General features: G+C 50.0%; 7 protein-coding genes across 7 annotated transcripts; 5 read left to right on the forward strand and 2 right to left on the reverse strand.

The window, feature by feature from the left end:
• Nucleotides 1-44: 44 nt before the first annotated feature.
• BCR37DRAFT_351820 (Alpha/Beta hydrolase protein) lies at nt 45-890 on the forward strand (the record flags this gene model as incomplete). The annotated part of the gene is made up of 1 exon (XM_040868089.1): nt 45-890. The coding sequence occupies one exon, from the start codon at nt 45-47 to the stop codon at nt 888-890; it is 846 nt and encodes a 281-aa protein (XP_040722407.1).
• On the reverse strand, nt 891-1,409 carry BCR37DRAFT_389585 (uncharacterized protein; the record flags this gene model as incomplete). Its single annotated transcript, XM_040870750.1, has 1 exon — nt 891-1,409. The coding sequence occupies one exon, from the start codon at nt 1,407-1,409 to the stop codon at nt 891-893; it is 519 nt and encodes a 172-aa protein (XP_040722408.1).
• A 504-nt stretch (nt 1,410-1,913) lies between these two features.
• On the forward strand, nt 1,914-3,471 carry BCR37DRAFT_389586 (uncharacterized protein; the record flags this gene model as incomplete). The annotated part of the gene is made up of 2 exons (XM_040870751.1): nt 1,914-2,284; nt 2,325-3,471. The coding sequence occupies 2 exons, from the start codon at nt 1,914-1,916 to the stop codon at nt 3,469-3,471; spliced, it is 1,518 nt and encodes a 505-aa protein (XP_040722409.1).
• Nucleotides 3,472-3,651: 180 nt separating this feature from the next.
• On the reverse strand, nt 3,652-5,027 carry BCR37DRAFT_383841 (ubiquitin-conjugating enzyme E2-binding protein). Its single transcript, XM_040870121.1, has 2 exons — nt 4,390-5,027; nt 3,652-4,157 (listed from the first exon to the last, which is right to left on the reverse strand). Exons 1-2 carry the CDS (start codon nt 4,969-4,971, stop codon nt 3,660-3,662), a joined length of 1,080 nt encoding a protein of 359 aa, XP_040722410.1. The 5' UTR covers nt 4,972-5,027; the 3' UTR covers nt 3,652-3,659.
• Nucleotides 5,028-5,123: 96 nt separating this feature from the next.
• Nucleotides 5,124-6,653, forward strand: BCR37DRAFT_389588 (uncharacterized protein; the record flags this gene model as incomplete). Its single annotated transcript, XM_040870752.1, has 1 exon — nt 5,124-6,653. One exon carries the CDS (start codon nt 5,124-5,126, stop codon nt 6,651-6,653), a length of 1,530 nt encoding a protein of 509 aa, XP_040722411.1.
• A 677-nt stretch (nt 6,654-7,330) lies between these two features.
• BCR37DRAFT_383844 (uncharacterized protein) lies at nt 7,331-8,970 on the forward strand. The gene has a single exon (XM_040870122.1). The coding sequence runs from the start codon at nt 7,442-7,444 to the stop codon at nt 8,753-8,755; it is 1,314 nt and encodes a 437-aa protein (XP_040722412.1). The 5' UTR covers nt 7,331-7,441; the 3' UTR covers nt 8,756-8,970.
• An 866-nt stretch (nt 8,971-9,836) lies between these two features.
• On the forward strand, nt 9,837-13,279 carry BCR37DRAFT_351850 (histidine kinase osmosensor; the record flags this gene model as incomplete). The annotated part of the gene is made up of 2 exons (XM_040868090.1): nt 9,837-10,301; nt 10,352-13,279. 2 exons carry the CDS (start codon nt 9,837-9,839, stop codon nt 13,277-13,279), a joined length of 3,393 nt encoding a protein of 1,130 aa, XP_040722413.1.
• Nucleotides 13,280-13,682: the final 403 nt, after the last annotated feature.

Genomic DNA, 13,682 nt, shown 5'->3' on the forward strand with positions numbered 1-13,682 from the left:
GACGACGACATCAGCTACAGAGCACTACGACTCAAGCTAGAAGCATGGATACACAGACACTGCATATAGCAGGCCTCCCAGTCCATCTCTTCACTGCCGCAGATACCCCTCCCGATGCCCCTTTGACGATCCTCTTCTTCCTACACGGCAGACTCGGACAGTACCAAGATAACCTCCGCCACTTCCAATCCATCCTCACCCATCACGCCCACCACAAACGACAGTGTGATTCAAGTCTCATGCTATGCTCATTCGATCAACGTAATCACGGCCATCGACACGTCTCAGAACGTGCCAATACAACATGGCAAGATACACCGGGTAACCCACTGCACGCACAAGACATGCATGCGATTCAAGTGGGTACAGCACGGGATGTTGTGCTTCTGATGGATTACCTACCTGCCTACCTCACCACGCACACCATCAAACGATACCTCTGTGCGGGTATCTCATTGGGTGGCCATGCAACGTGGTTGGCCTTACAGCTGGATACAAGATTAATAGCCGGGATCCCCATTATCGGGTGTCCCGACTACCTCTCCCTCATGACTTCTCGCGCACGCACGCTGAAGGATGGAACAGGTGGCTTGACGGAAGCGTTATTTCCGCGGGCGTTACGAGAGGTTGTTGAACGACTCGATCCAACGATCCACGGGATGCGTGAGAAACGACTCTTGGTGTTGTGTGGGGCGCGTGATAGACTTGTGCCGTATGAAGCGGGTCGTCGATTTATTGAAGCCTTGCAGGTAGAGCAGCAACACCATGGTGGATCGACGGAAGTGGTGGTGGAGGCGGGAGTGGGCCATCGATGCTCAGATGCCATGATTGAGCGATTATGTGCGTTTGTACTTGCAGAGATGCATGTCCCGCAGGGTGTGCGATTGTAGTTAGCTGAGAAGCGTCAGGGATTTCTGGAAGACGTTGCTGAGCTGTGCTTCGAGTCGGATCTCTGTAGCTTCCTCGTTGTCTAGCTCTTGGATGACTTGTGTCTTTGGCTCGAGCTTCTCAAACAGTACTGCTCGACATGTCCCAAATAAAGCGCGGAGACGTGTTGCTTCAGTGATAGTGACGAGATCCGCTTGAATCAGCCCACTGTACATATCATCCATCTCGGCCAGCAGTACAAATATGCTGGATGTATCCTCTGGCAGTGCCAATAAAGTGAGGTGATCCATGGTGGCATCCAATATGGACATGAGATATGCAACAGCAAGCGATGCAGAACCAGCTGGGACTTGCTTGAACAGTGCAAGCAGGCCCGTCATGTGAGAGGTGAGGAGAGCAAGACTAGCAGCAGCATCTTGACTTGAGGCCGTTTGGCGCTTGAGAGAGCGGGAGAGGGTGAGGAGCTGTGCGTCTAAGTGGTGGATGAGGCGTGTTTCTTGCTGCTGCGAGAGTGCAGTCATGCATAGTCTGCCAAGTCTAGCTACTGTCAATATAGTCAATATAGTCAATATATATACTATTGTATAGTCAATATATAGTCAATATATAGTCAATATATAGTCAATATATAGTCAATATATAGTCAATATATAGTCAATGCAGTCAGTATATGACGGACACCCGGGTGTTTCTTCCCCCTCTCCATCCATCTCTCTGCCAGACACCAACCGGCCATACCCACTCCCCCAGGTCAACTCCCAGCAAGCCTCCCCCGCGCGTCTCATTGTCCTCCTACAAGCACTGCCTGTCTGCGTACATTTGCCTATTTTTCTCTCTTCCCATTGCTTGCGAAAACTCTGCTCAAAATCGACCGACTTACGATCTTGTTTGTTTTTTGTCCCTCTCATCTTACAAGCATTCTTCCTACAGCAACGTCCAAAGCACGTACATCGATCTTCAGGTTTGACTGATTGATCCTACACAACAGCCAAGCAACAAAACAATTCCTTGAAAGTACGCGACAAATGAGTTATCAGCAATCGTTCCAGCAGGGACAAGCATCACCTGCAGGTGAACATCAGCAACAACAGCAACAGCAACAGCAACAGCAGCAGGGACAGGGTCACGAATCGCCTGCTCCAATGGAAGCCAACACTGCTCCTGGATTTGGCTCGGCCATGCCGCAACAACAACAGCAGCAGCAGCAACAAGGTGTGCCTGGTCAGCAACAAATCAACACGGCTTCCGTTGATAGCCAGAATGGTGGTGAAGCTGAAAAAACGACATTGTGGATGGGTGAGCTGGAACCCTGGATCGATGAAGGTTTTGTGCGACAAGTGTGGTTCAATCTGGGTGAACAAGTCAATGTCAAGATGATTCGCGACAAGTTTTCTGGGTACGTCCAAGTACTACATCTTCGTGAAGGCTAACAATAGCAATGCCGGGTATTGTTTTGTGGATTTCCAAAGTACAGCCGCGGCTACAAAAGCCATCTCCCTCAACGGCACACTCATCCCAAACACCTCGCGCCCATTCAAGCTCAACTGGGCATCCGGCGGCGGTCTGTCGGATCGTAAAGATGAGCGTGGCCCAGAATACAGTATCTTTGTGGGTGATCTCGGTCCGGAAGTGAACGAGTACATTCTCGTATCACTCTTCCAATCACGCTTCCCAAGTTGCAAATCTGCCAAAATCATGACGGATCCCATGTCTGGCTTGTCGCGTGGGTATGGATTTGTTCGATTTGCAGATGAGATGGATCAGCAGCGTGCATTGACGGAGATGCAAGGTGTGTATTGTGGCAATCGACCGATGCGCATCTCAACGGCAACACCAAAAAACAAACCTGGACAGATGCAAGGCATGCCACACCATGGTCAACAATCCCTCGTGGGCGGTCAGCCAGGTCAACAGCATATGGGTATGATGCAGATGGGTATGCCACAGCCATTTTACGCCGGTGTGCCGCAACCCATGAACCAATTCACCGATCCAAACAACACAACGGTCTTTGTGGGTGGACTCTCTGGGTATGTGACTGAAGACGAGTTGCGTTCCTTCTTTCAAGGCTTTGGTGAAATCACGTATGTGAAGATTCCACCAGGCAAAGGTTGTGGTTTCGTGCAATTTGTTCAGCGTCATGCCGCAGAAATGGCCATCAATCAAATGCAAGGCTACCCAATCGGTAATTCTCGCGTCAGGTTGTCATGGGGACGTTCGCAGAATAATTCCGGGCCAGCGGGGACACCGTATCGTCCGGCACCACCACCCCCTTTGTATCAGAGTATGAATATGCCGCCTCAGCATGCTTACTCGCCTTTTGCACCGATGAATCCACATGCTCAGCATGGCGGGTATCAAGGAATGCATCCTGCTGGATTACAGCAACAGCAACAAGTGGGACAGCCTGGTGCACCTCAACTGGCAGGTCCACCAGGTCAACCGGGCGCCATGCCACCTCAAGACCCAATGGACCCTGCAAACCCACAAAAGATGAATGAGTACTATCAGGGAACCCAACAAGAACGCATGCAACGGATGGATAATGATTCTCGTGGTTACGGTGGTATCTACGCTAATTAAGTGTTGCAGAAACAAAACAAAAAGAGCATTGGCGTTTTTCATGTTGCAGGGAAGGAAACGAAATGTATTGGAAAGGGCGCGTTTTCAGCGAGGCGAGTTTTCGTTGTTTGAAGGATCTTGTCACACACCCCGGCGTTTTCTTAAACTCATCTAGATACCTAAAAGAGATCAAATTCAATACTCCCTTTTCAGTAGCGCGGCAGGTACGATGCTTGCCATTCGCCTGTGACTTGTCGTCCAGCTTGAATGAAATGACGCTCGAGGCTCTCTTGCAAGTGCTCATAAAGTCCCGGAAGGCATGCAGGGATGCACTCGACCTCTTGTTGTGTTTGTCCCTGTCCTTCAATCTGGGCGAGTGTTGTTGTTTTGTAGAGGACCTTGATGGCACGTTGGCCATCCCTTGCGGTCTCATGAGACGATGTCGTCACGCGCATATCGAGTGTCATGAGCCAAATCAAAAGACCCGCTTGATCAGGCGCTTGCGTGCCATATGGTGTCACGAGGAATCGATGTACGGCGTGTGCTTCGACTTGAGCGAGCAAGTCTGCAGAGAAATAGACAAGCGCGTCGACCGATTCGTTGTTGTTTGTCGTGATGGCTTGTTTGTAGAGCTTCACGACTTCTTCTTGCACCGTACCGCATGGTGCCTTGCATGATCTGCATTGCACCAACTCTTCATGTTGAATCTATAAGTTAGCATAAAAATTCTGTAGCAAATGAAGCTCATCTCGTATGCGTGAAGATACAAATCGTGCAGCACATGGTAGTGAGTGCAATGTTGCATGACCCATCATTTGCGTGAGCAGAGAGGGTCGCTTGCTCTTGGGTCATTGTATCGAATGACTGTACAACGGAAACTGTACGTCTTCTTCTTTTGACCCATTGATCTGATACGAGAAAGACAAGGAGGTGACATACCAGTGATTCCCCCAGATCGTCGCGATGCACAAGGAAATGCGATAATCCAACAAATGGTCTTTCTGGTACGGGAACGATTCCTTGTGCGGCATGGACAATGTGTTTTGGTAATGTGTATTGCTCATGATGCTCTTGATTATCTCTATGCGAGACTCCAGCATGACAATGCCAACTGTCCATCATTTCCTGCCAATGCTCACTCGGTGAAGATCGCCAGCGTAATTTTGAGGGAAGTAGTTGTGTTTGACAAGATGCGCAGCAAATTGTAGATTTGGATAAGGTAGCTGGGTCAGAAAGTGGTACGGGATTAGCGTCGCTGTCAGTAGGCATCAAGGATGACTGGGCTTTGATACGCACACTGAATGTATCATTGGCAGTGTCCTCCGCAAACTTGAGATTTAACCGTTGAGCAACATCAATGGATGCCGGCAGAGTAATAGCATATGAGCGACAAGCATGACGGAGCGTCAGGGTCTTGCGATCAAAGATAATGAGCGATGTAGAGCTATCAGGTACTGAGTCGAGCTGAACATGGAGATGACAGACTTTGATCTTTTCAAGATGCTCGCAAAAGTACAGCATTGGCACTCAGCGTAGAGCATCGTACATGATGTGCAAGTAGAGTGGTTGGATCGAGCTTGTCGCTGTCGATTCATGCGGCGTGCGAGAATTTTGGACTTTTGAGACTCGACGTAACGCACGCCAGTAGCTACATTTGTACACAGCTAAGCTCAATGCGCATACGCATCAAGTCTAGCTTGCAGGACTTGCAAGTCAAGTGCTGGTGGGAGATATCACCTGAAGACTCGGATAAAACTGTCAGCGAGCTGATCCAGGACTTGCAGGAAGCTCTATCTATTCAGCTACCTTTGACATCGCTCGAGCTTCAATTGGATGGATATATATTGATGCCGCAGTCTAGAGTACTGGGCCTGCTTAGAGAAGATGACACAGTCGTGTTGCGTCAAGCTCTACAATCTATACGACCAATCAAGGGCAATGTGGCCGATGAACCTGGACAGCTACAGCTGCAAGCTCCTCATCCCAACGAGCTAGATACGCTGGTCAACGCTGTACAGCATCTCACAAAGACTCTTGAGTCAAATCAACACAAGGACTTGGGGTGGCAAGAGCCCAGTACGCAAGTGATTGCCCAATCCAATACTCCAAGAGACGAAGCTGATTCATCCGACAGCACCAGCAGTAGTGCTTCAAGTTCCTCTTCCGATAGCAGCTCAGATACGAGCAGCGACGAGCCTGATGCAGAGCCACCCAAGAAGAAGCTTGCTATGGCTGATCATGACGATCAAGTCAATGGTATACCCTTTGAAGGCACATCTCGCACCGCCAAACGTAATGATCGCCGTCGCAAAAGTAGACTCTTGCAATCACTTGTACAGGCAGGAGAGCTGCGCAAAGGCTCGACATTCAAAGATCTTGACCGTTGGCATGTATACAACTATGGTTCAAAATCCTTTGGTATGCAGAGGGCTGACAAGTCGGATGGTGAAGTCAGTGAGCAAGATGAATCACCGTCGGAGTACAGCGTACGTGGAGAAACCAATGATCAGGCCATTGTCAAACCTCAAACGATACCCCTGCCAACAGCCAATCTCCCAGCGCCATGTCTAGCATCCCCTGAGCCTGATTGGGAGTGCTTTTTGAGCGTCAAACGGATAGAATGCGAGGACGAGTATACTGAAGAAGACTTACCTGTCATGCAATACGTGGAGCATCAGTACGTGCAGATGGAGCCTCGCGGCAAGAAACGCAAGCGAAAGCAAGCCAAGGCCCCTTACAGACTACCGGCCGCAGAGGACAATGACGAGTTCAATGCAGATCTATATGGAGAACCCACCACACTCGATGCGCACCCTGTCGAGTCTATGGATGACGCTGTGGCTGCTAGCCAACTCACCGCTGACGACCTACCTGCCTTGCCGCTCAACTTGCATACATTGCAACCACTCAATGCAAATTCAGCTGAACTGCGCGAGATTGGTCGCATCATTGCCTTTCGGCAACTCGTCATGGTCAATTACGAACCTCAAGAGTCAGACTACAAGACCGGCAAGATAGTAGAGACGGACGGGTCATTTATTAAGCTGCAGCTTGCGAAGCGGGATGTCGAACCGACGCAGTATGACTACGATGGCAATAGGATCTTGGGGAAATTTGAAGTCGAAGGCGAGGAGGTTGAGACGGAGGAAGGATATTGCTGGGTCGACACGGTCGAGCTCATCGACCCCTTGCTACTCCAGTGAACGTGCTCGCCCGATCGCTATCGCTGCCGTGGCACGCTGGTCGAGAACGATGGAGGATGCAGCCGCGATGCTGGTAGTCGTCGTGACTGGCTAAACGCTGACGCAATTGCATGCGCTCGAGAAGCATTGCGCACGCTTACTTCATCGTTGTCGTGACGGATCCTCTGATGGTTCTGTGGATCAATGGCCATGCTGGCGACAGTCGCCTCGGCGTTGAACAATGCCTCGAAGATAGTCGTCTGTATTGCGCTTGGGTGGTCAAGATTGGGTTCCCACACCAGCGGAAGCGACTCGAAGCAGAGCCCCGAAATGAGGAATCTGAGGAACTGCATCTTGCTGGAATTGATTAATGCTGTATTATCATCTTGAGGTCAGCTGTAGTCCTTTTCCAAAGATTGTCTCTTTGCGGAGAACACAGAGAGAAGCTTGAGACGGTCCTTAGCTTCAGGACATAGTTAGACGCGTACACATGTGAAGCATTCAATAAGTGGTCATGCTGTAGCCTTCTAGGCTAAGATCGAAGCCTTCGCTTAGATGATCCTTCCTTCAATAGAGTGTAATTAGCCGCAGAGTCGCAGTTGTACAACGTTGACGAGCCAATTGGCTTCATCCCATCTGAAATTTGCTTCGAGCGACGATCGTACACTTGTGCGTATGCGTATCCAAAGCTTGCGATTGCAACTTGAAAACAACTGTGTTGCATTGAGGAAGCAGCTTCCTACTTGAGTCCTGTAGAAATGCTCCTCGAACAGCTCCAGACTTGACTGCGGCAAAGCTAAACTTGGCCTATGCAGAGCTTGTCCTCAGCGGCGTACTTACTGCACCGTAGTCTCGGCATCAGAACGCCAAAGACTAGCGATCTGCCAAGCTGGTGCAATGTCGAGTCTGTCACTATCCGCGACTTGGACACAGGAAACTTGAGTTTGAGGGAACTCGTACTTCTAGGTCCTCGTTTTGATGACCCAATGTGCCTCGTGGGTCTTGCACGCTGGTCTCAAGCTGTTATTGAGATTCCCCTTCAATTCACCCCTACAGGTCTACGTCTTCAGGACCCGGAAGCATTGGAAGACTATGTGTTTGGCGATCACAAGGACAGCAAAGTAGCTCGAGCAGCTAGTGACATCCATCTAGATTTCCCCTCACGCGAAGATAGCTGGTACAAGTTCGTTCGATTCGTCGACGTCGAGGGCATGATGTGGACGATATCAGTCATTGGGGAATGGGACCTCATGGAAGCACACTCTATAGAGAGCTGGAAGGTTCAAGTCCAAGTCGTTCCAGCTTATGCGCGTGGACGCACAAGACAAGCGAGCGCTCAAACTCGGGAGTTTGTAGTTCACGGCGAGTGCCCTCAGATCTGCTATGCGACGCGAGATGGGGTGATGCTTTTGCATCAAGCGCGCTTGACGTTCATTCGGCTTCGACCATGGCCTCATGTGCCTGAATCGCTACCAGCTGGCTGCTGGCAAGTAGAGGACGACGCAGTCAATGGCTATTGCGGCTTGCCTACAAAGCACCTTGAGCTCGATATCCTGCTGGAAGAGTGGTTCGAGGAGGATTATGGAGAGATTAACATGAAGTTCTCTTTCGGCACCAATCTCTTTCCAAAGTGGCGTGAGGCGTCCGACTCGATGCATGCCAAGTCCAGTGTGGCTCTGGATTGGGACAGCGGTTGTGCCATCGAGCTTGTACTCTGGAACAAAGAGAGACACAACCATGTCAGACTTGTGAAAATTTTTGTGGATCCTTATGCGGATGGTCTGTCATCTGCAGATACATGCTTACTGTCCACAAAGACTGCACCGGTACAGGCCAGGGCGCCGAATTATCCTAGCGAGACTCTTTTCCTCGGCGATTTGGATGAGTCGCTCGAAGATAGACCAGCTCGTCCTTCCAATATTGCCGTGTGTGCATGGGATCATTACATGCGTAGGGCAGATCATACCATACGCAAAACGCATGCCTGTGTGGAAGAGGACGTGTGTGGACTCAAGTTGGAGTACTATGGCCGCCATGGTGTCCTCTTTTACGACATGATCCTGACTCCAGCGACGTTAGCAACGATCAAGACGCAGCTGTGGTCTGTTGCTGCGAAGTATTAGTGAGAGGAATACAGCCAATGTCCAGGTGCATCAGGCGGCAATTGGCGAGGTTCCATCTGAATGGTTCAGTGCGAAGGAAGCCAGGATCAGCATGAGATCAGCGAGGAGATTTGATAAGATTAGTGGAATTCTGAGTATATGTATAGACATGTATACTTGGCCTAGTCAAGAGGGCTCGCTGTAGCCTCCAGGCTTTGCAATGAGGCTGTTTCGCTGCAACTGATGTCTCATGTATGCCCTGGTGCTAGAGCCCCCGCGAGTCTGTGCATGCGACGGCGTCTCCGGGTGCTTTTTGACTCTTCCTGGACGCCAAATTTGGAGCGCGACACGACAAAGCAGCGGAGGCCCAGCTCAGTGCTCAGTAAGCTCAGGCAAGCTGGCACCAGGGCGCGGCCCCACTCGTATACCAGGCCCAAGAGCACAGACGCGGCTCCTTCTTTCCTGCTCCCATCCCTGCAGCATCCATACTCAGCAGACAGGTAGCAGATATACAGCGACACGGCCTCATATCCTAGTACTGAGCACTCACACATTATCAATCTGTCACAGCCTCACAGCAAATCGGCCCGCCAACAAAGAACGCGTCTCCTGACTCCTGAGACCCTCCTCACCAGCCTGACAAACAAGGGACTCAGTCCTGCCAGTATCTGTCTGTCCCTTTGCAACAACCCCAGTCGCTCCTTTCGCGTCTCACTCTAGCTCTGGGCTGTGAGCGCATTTACACGTCTCGACTACTTTCCTAGTCTCCAACCGTTCAACAGACACGCCTGCCATGTCCGCCGCAATTGATGTCGCGTCAACGGTTCTAGAACAGCTCAGTCAGGGTCAGTATCCAGATGAAGTATGGCCTGGCGAATTGCCAGACACACCACAAGCACTTCGTCTAGCACAAGCCATTCGCGGTATTGTTGAGCACCAGAAGCGACTTGAAGCAGATGCTGCAAGGACTAAACCCGTGGCAATCCCACAACCTGCCGATGCTAATGACACGCCGCGAAAACCATCGTTTGATGCACCAGCACGCAGTCCATCCATCAGTCAAGTCACATTTAGCGATGGCTCTACGCAGATTGTGAGTTCCATGTTTGGTAGCTTTGTGGGTACAGATGCAGCCGATACGATTGGCCTGCAATCTCAAGTCCGTCTGCTCAAAGAGCAATTCGCTGAATCTGAACGTCTACGTGTCTCGGATGCCTCTGAGAAGGGTGTCCGCATTGCATCCCTTGAAGCAGAACTCGCCAAGTCAAAGCAAGACATTGAAGATTTTTTGGAGGCATTGCGTAATATTGGTGCTGTCACGAAAGCTGTCTCGAAGGGTGATTTGAGTCAAAAGATCTTGATCCAAGCGAAAGGTGTGGAGATCTTGGAGCTCAAGAGTCACATCAATGAAATGGTGGATCGTCTCAAGTTTTTCGCAGCGCAAGTCACGCGTGTTGCGAGGGAAGTCGGGACAGAAGGTCGATTGGGTGGTCAGGCAGAACTCAAAGACGTTGAAGGAATCTGGGCAGAGCTCACCAACAGTGTCAATCACATGGCCGCCAATCTTGTAAGTCGCATCGCATCTTGCAACTTTCAAACTGTGCTAACACCCAAAAGACGATACAAGTACGATCCATTGCAGAAGTCACGACTGCCGTTGCACGGGGTGACTTATCGAAGCAAATCGAAGTACCAGCTCAAGGAGAGATACTCGAATTAAAGGTGACCATCAATTCAATGATGCACAAGCTTCAACGCTTCTCGACCGAAGTCACGCGTGTCGCACGTGAAGTCGGTACAGAAGGACGACTTGGTGGACAAGCACACATCACCGATGTCTCTGGATGCTGGCGAGAACTCACTGATCGTGTCAATGGACTTGCCTCAAATTTAACGGCTCAGGTCCGTAACATTGCTCAAGTGACTACCGCAGTCGCTCGTGGAGACCTGACACGGAAGATTGAAGTCCCTGCTCAAGGCGAAATATTGGAATTGAAAGTCACCATCAATCGTATGGTCGATCAGCTTTCCAGTTTCGCCAGTGAGATTACGACATTGGCTGTTGAAGTCGGTACCGATGGTAAACTCGGTGGACAAGCACAAGTCAATGACATTGAAGGCGTCTGGCTCTCTCTACAACAAAACATCAATAGAATGGCACAAAACCTGACGAATCAAGTGAGATCCATTGCAGAAGTCACAACGGCCGTTGCTATGGGAGACTTGAGCCGCAAAATCGCTGTCCATGCAGAAGGTGAGATTTTCGAATTGAAATCTACCATCAACACGATGGTGGATAGGCTCCAGGTCTTTGCCTTTGAAGTGACGCGTGTTGCACGTGACGTCGGTATTGACGGAAAGTTGGGTGTTCAAGCACAAGTCTCTGATGTCCATGGTCTCTGGAAGGAGATCACATTCAACGTCAACCAAATGGCACGCAATGTGACGGCTCAGGTTCGCGCTTTTGACCAGATCACAGCGAGCGCGACGGATGGGGACTTTAGCCGCTTTATCACAGTGGAAGCCTCTGGAGAGATGGATCGCCTCAAAACAAAGATCAATACAATGGTCAGCACATTGCGTGATAGCATCCAGAAGAATACGGCGGCAAAAGAGGCAGCTGAGATGGCCAATAACGCCAAGAGCGAGTTCCTGGCAAATATGTCACATGAGATACGTACGCCCATGAACGGCATACTGGGAATGACGGCCCTTACACTCGACACACAGCTGACGCGTTCTCAACGCGAAAACCTCATGATTGTTCAGAATCTTGCAAATTCATTGCTGACAATCATTGATGATATACTCGACATTAGCAAGATTGAAGCGAACCGTATGGCGATTGAGGAAATCCCATTCTCGTTGCGCTCAACGGTCTTTGGCATCATGAAGTCTCTCGCTGCCAAGGCTACTGAAAAGAAGCTTGACTTGCTTTATGAAGTGGATGCTGGTATCCCAGATCAAATTATTGGCGACCCCTTGCGTCTGCGCCAAGTGATTATGAATCTTGTGGGCAATAGTTGCAAATTCACCGCGACAGGCCACATTGCGCTACTCGTTCAGCAAGTGAAAGTTTCGCCTGATGCTGTTGTTGTTCAATTCATCATTCGCGACTCGGGTATCGGTATCCCCAAGGATAAGCTGGAAGTCATTTTTGACAACTTTTGCCAAGCAGATGGATCTACCACGCGTAAATTTGGCGGTACAGGTTTGGGTTTGAGTATCTCGCGCAAGCTCGTTAGCCTCATGGGTGGTAATTTGAGAGTGGAATCTGAATTTGGTCAGGGGTCATCCTTCATGTTTGACATTCACGTGCGACCAGAACCGAGCAACGACTCACTTGTTTCCAAAATGGGCCAGTACAAAGGTCAGGCAGTCCTGTATATTGGCACTCAGGAAGAGCTTGAAGAGGCAGGCGCCGCTGCTTTACTCGAAAAGTATTCTCTCAAATCGTTCATCTATTCCTCGACTGAGGAAGCTTTTCAAACACCCAAAGCTCTGCCTACACTGGCAGCTGCCATTGTCTCTTCCGTGGAAGTGGCGCAACAGCTGCGTCAGCACAATTCGCTCAAGTACACGCCTATTGTCCTGTTGGCACATTTCGTCGCTGAGCTCAATATCCCAACCTGCTTGGATCTTGGCATCAGTGCTTACAGCAATACACCGTGCTCTGATGCTAGCTTCATCAATGCACTTTTGCCCGCGCTGGAATCTCGAGCTTCACCTGAATCTAACGAAAAGTCTAGCAGATACAAGATTCTTCTGGCCGAGGACAATGCCATCAACCAGCGCGTTGCGGTCAAGGTACTTGAGAAATTCAAGCACTATGTTGATGTCGTGGACAATGGTCTGCAGGCTGTGGAGGCTGTCAAGCACAAAGACTACGACTGCTGCCTGATGGATTTGCAGATGCCAGTGATGGGTGGTATTGAGGCAACGGCCAATATTCGAGAATGGGAAAAAGTGCACAATAAGCGACGCCTGCCAATCATTGCGCTCACTGCACATGCCATGCTGGGCGATCGTGAAAAGGTGCTGATGGCGGATATGGACGACTACATTACCAAGCCGCTACGCATGAATCTTTTGATGCAAGCCATCAACAAGTCTGCTACACTTGGCAGTCTTGTCACTTCTGCACTAGTCAAGAACGACGATCCGCTGACTCTACATTCGCCAAAGGTCGATAAAGCCATGCAGCAGGATATCGAATCAAGTCGAGCCATGGCAAGCAATCACAGTCGCTCCTCAAGTCTTGCAGGCAGCAGCACAACCAATCATCTCGAGTTCCCAACGACTCAAGACAAGACGTCCTTGCCGCATGCAAATACAGAGGTTGATTTGCCCACTTGCAAACGATTTGGTGTGCGTACTGCAGACTGTGCCCCGCGCACCGCAAGTCCAACACGCGCAGGTCTCAAATCAGCGGGTGCTCCCCTGACGATCGATACATCAACAGCCAAGGGTACGTTGACCCGAATGGACTCGGAGGAAGAATCGCGCACTGCCAAGCCAGATTTGCACCGCTTCCATTCAACATAACGGCAACACCTTTTGCTATGACCTTGAATCTTTATGACTGCACCTTTGCTTTTAATGATGCACACACTCAACAGAGTGGATGGCTCATAAATCACTACTTATGGCCAGATGCCCTTGTGTAAGAAATGATTACTGTACTTTTGCTTTCCAGATACCTACATGTAGATGCGTAGGCAAGCTTTTGTCCCACATCCGGGTCGAGCTTGTTTCATGATTAGCTATACTTGTTGCACAGCCTTGTCCTGGTGTCCTTGTTGTGCTTGTATTGGCATACATCTTGTGTTCCGGGCAGTTTCTGGGACCCGTTGTGACTACTAACACAGACATCAATGATCAGGAGGATTGGGTGTTGAGGAATATATAGAAGAGCAAAGGGACGGTCTGCTTATAGTCTACTGAGGAA

The sequence above is a fragment of the Protomyces lactucae-debilis genome, assembly GCF_002105105.1.
Source record: "Protomyces lactucae-debilis strain 12-1054 chromosome Unknown BCR37scaffold_25, whole genome shotgun sequence".
NCBI lineage: Eukaryota > Fungi > Ascomycota > Taphrinomycetes > Taphrinales > Protomycetaceae > Protomyces > Protomyces lactucae-debilis.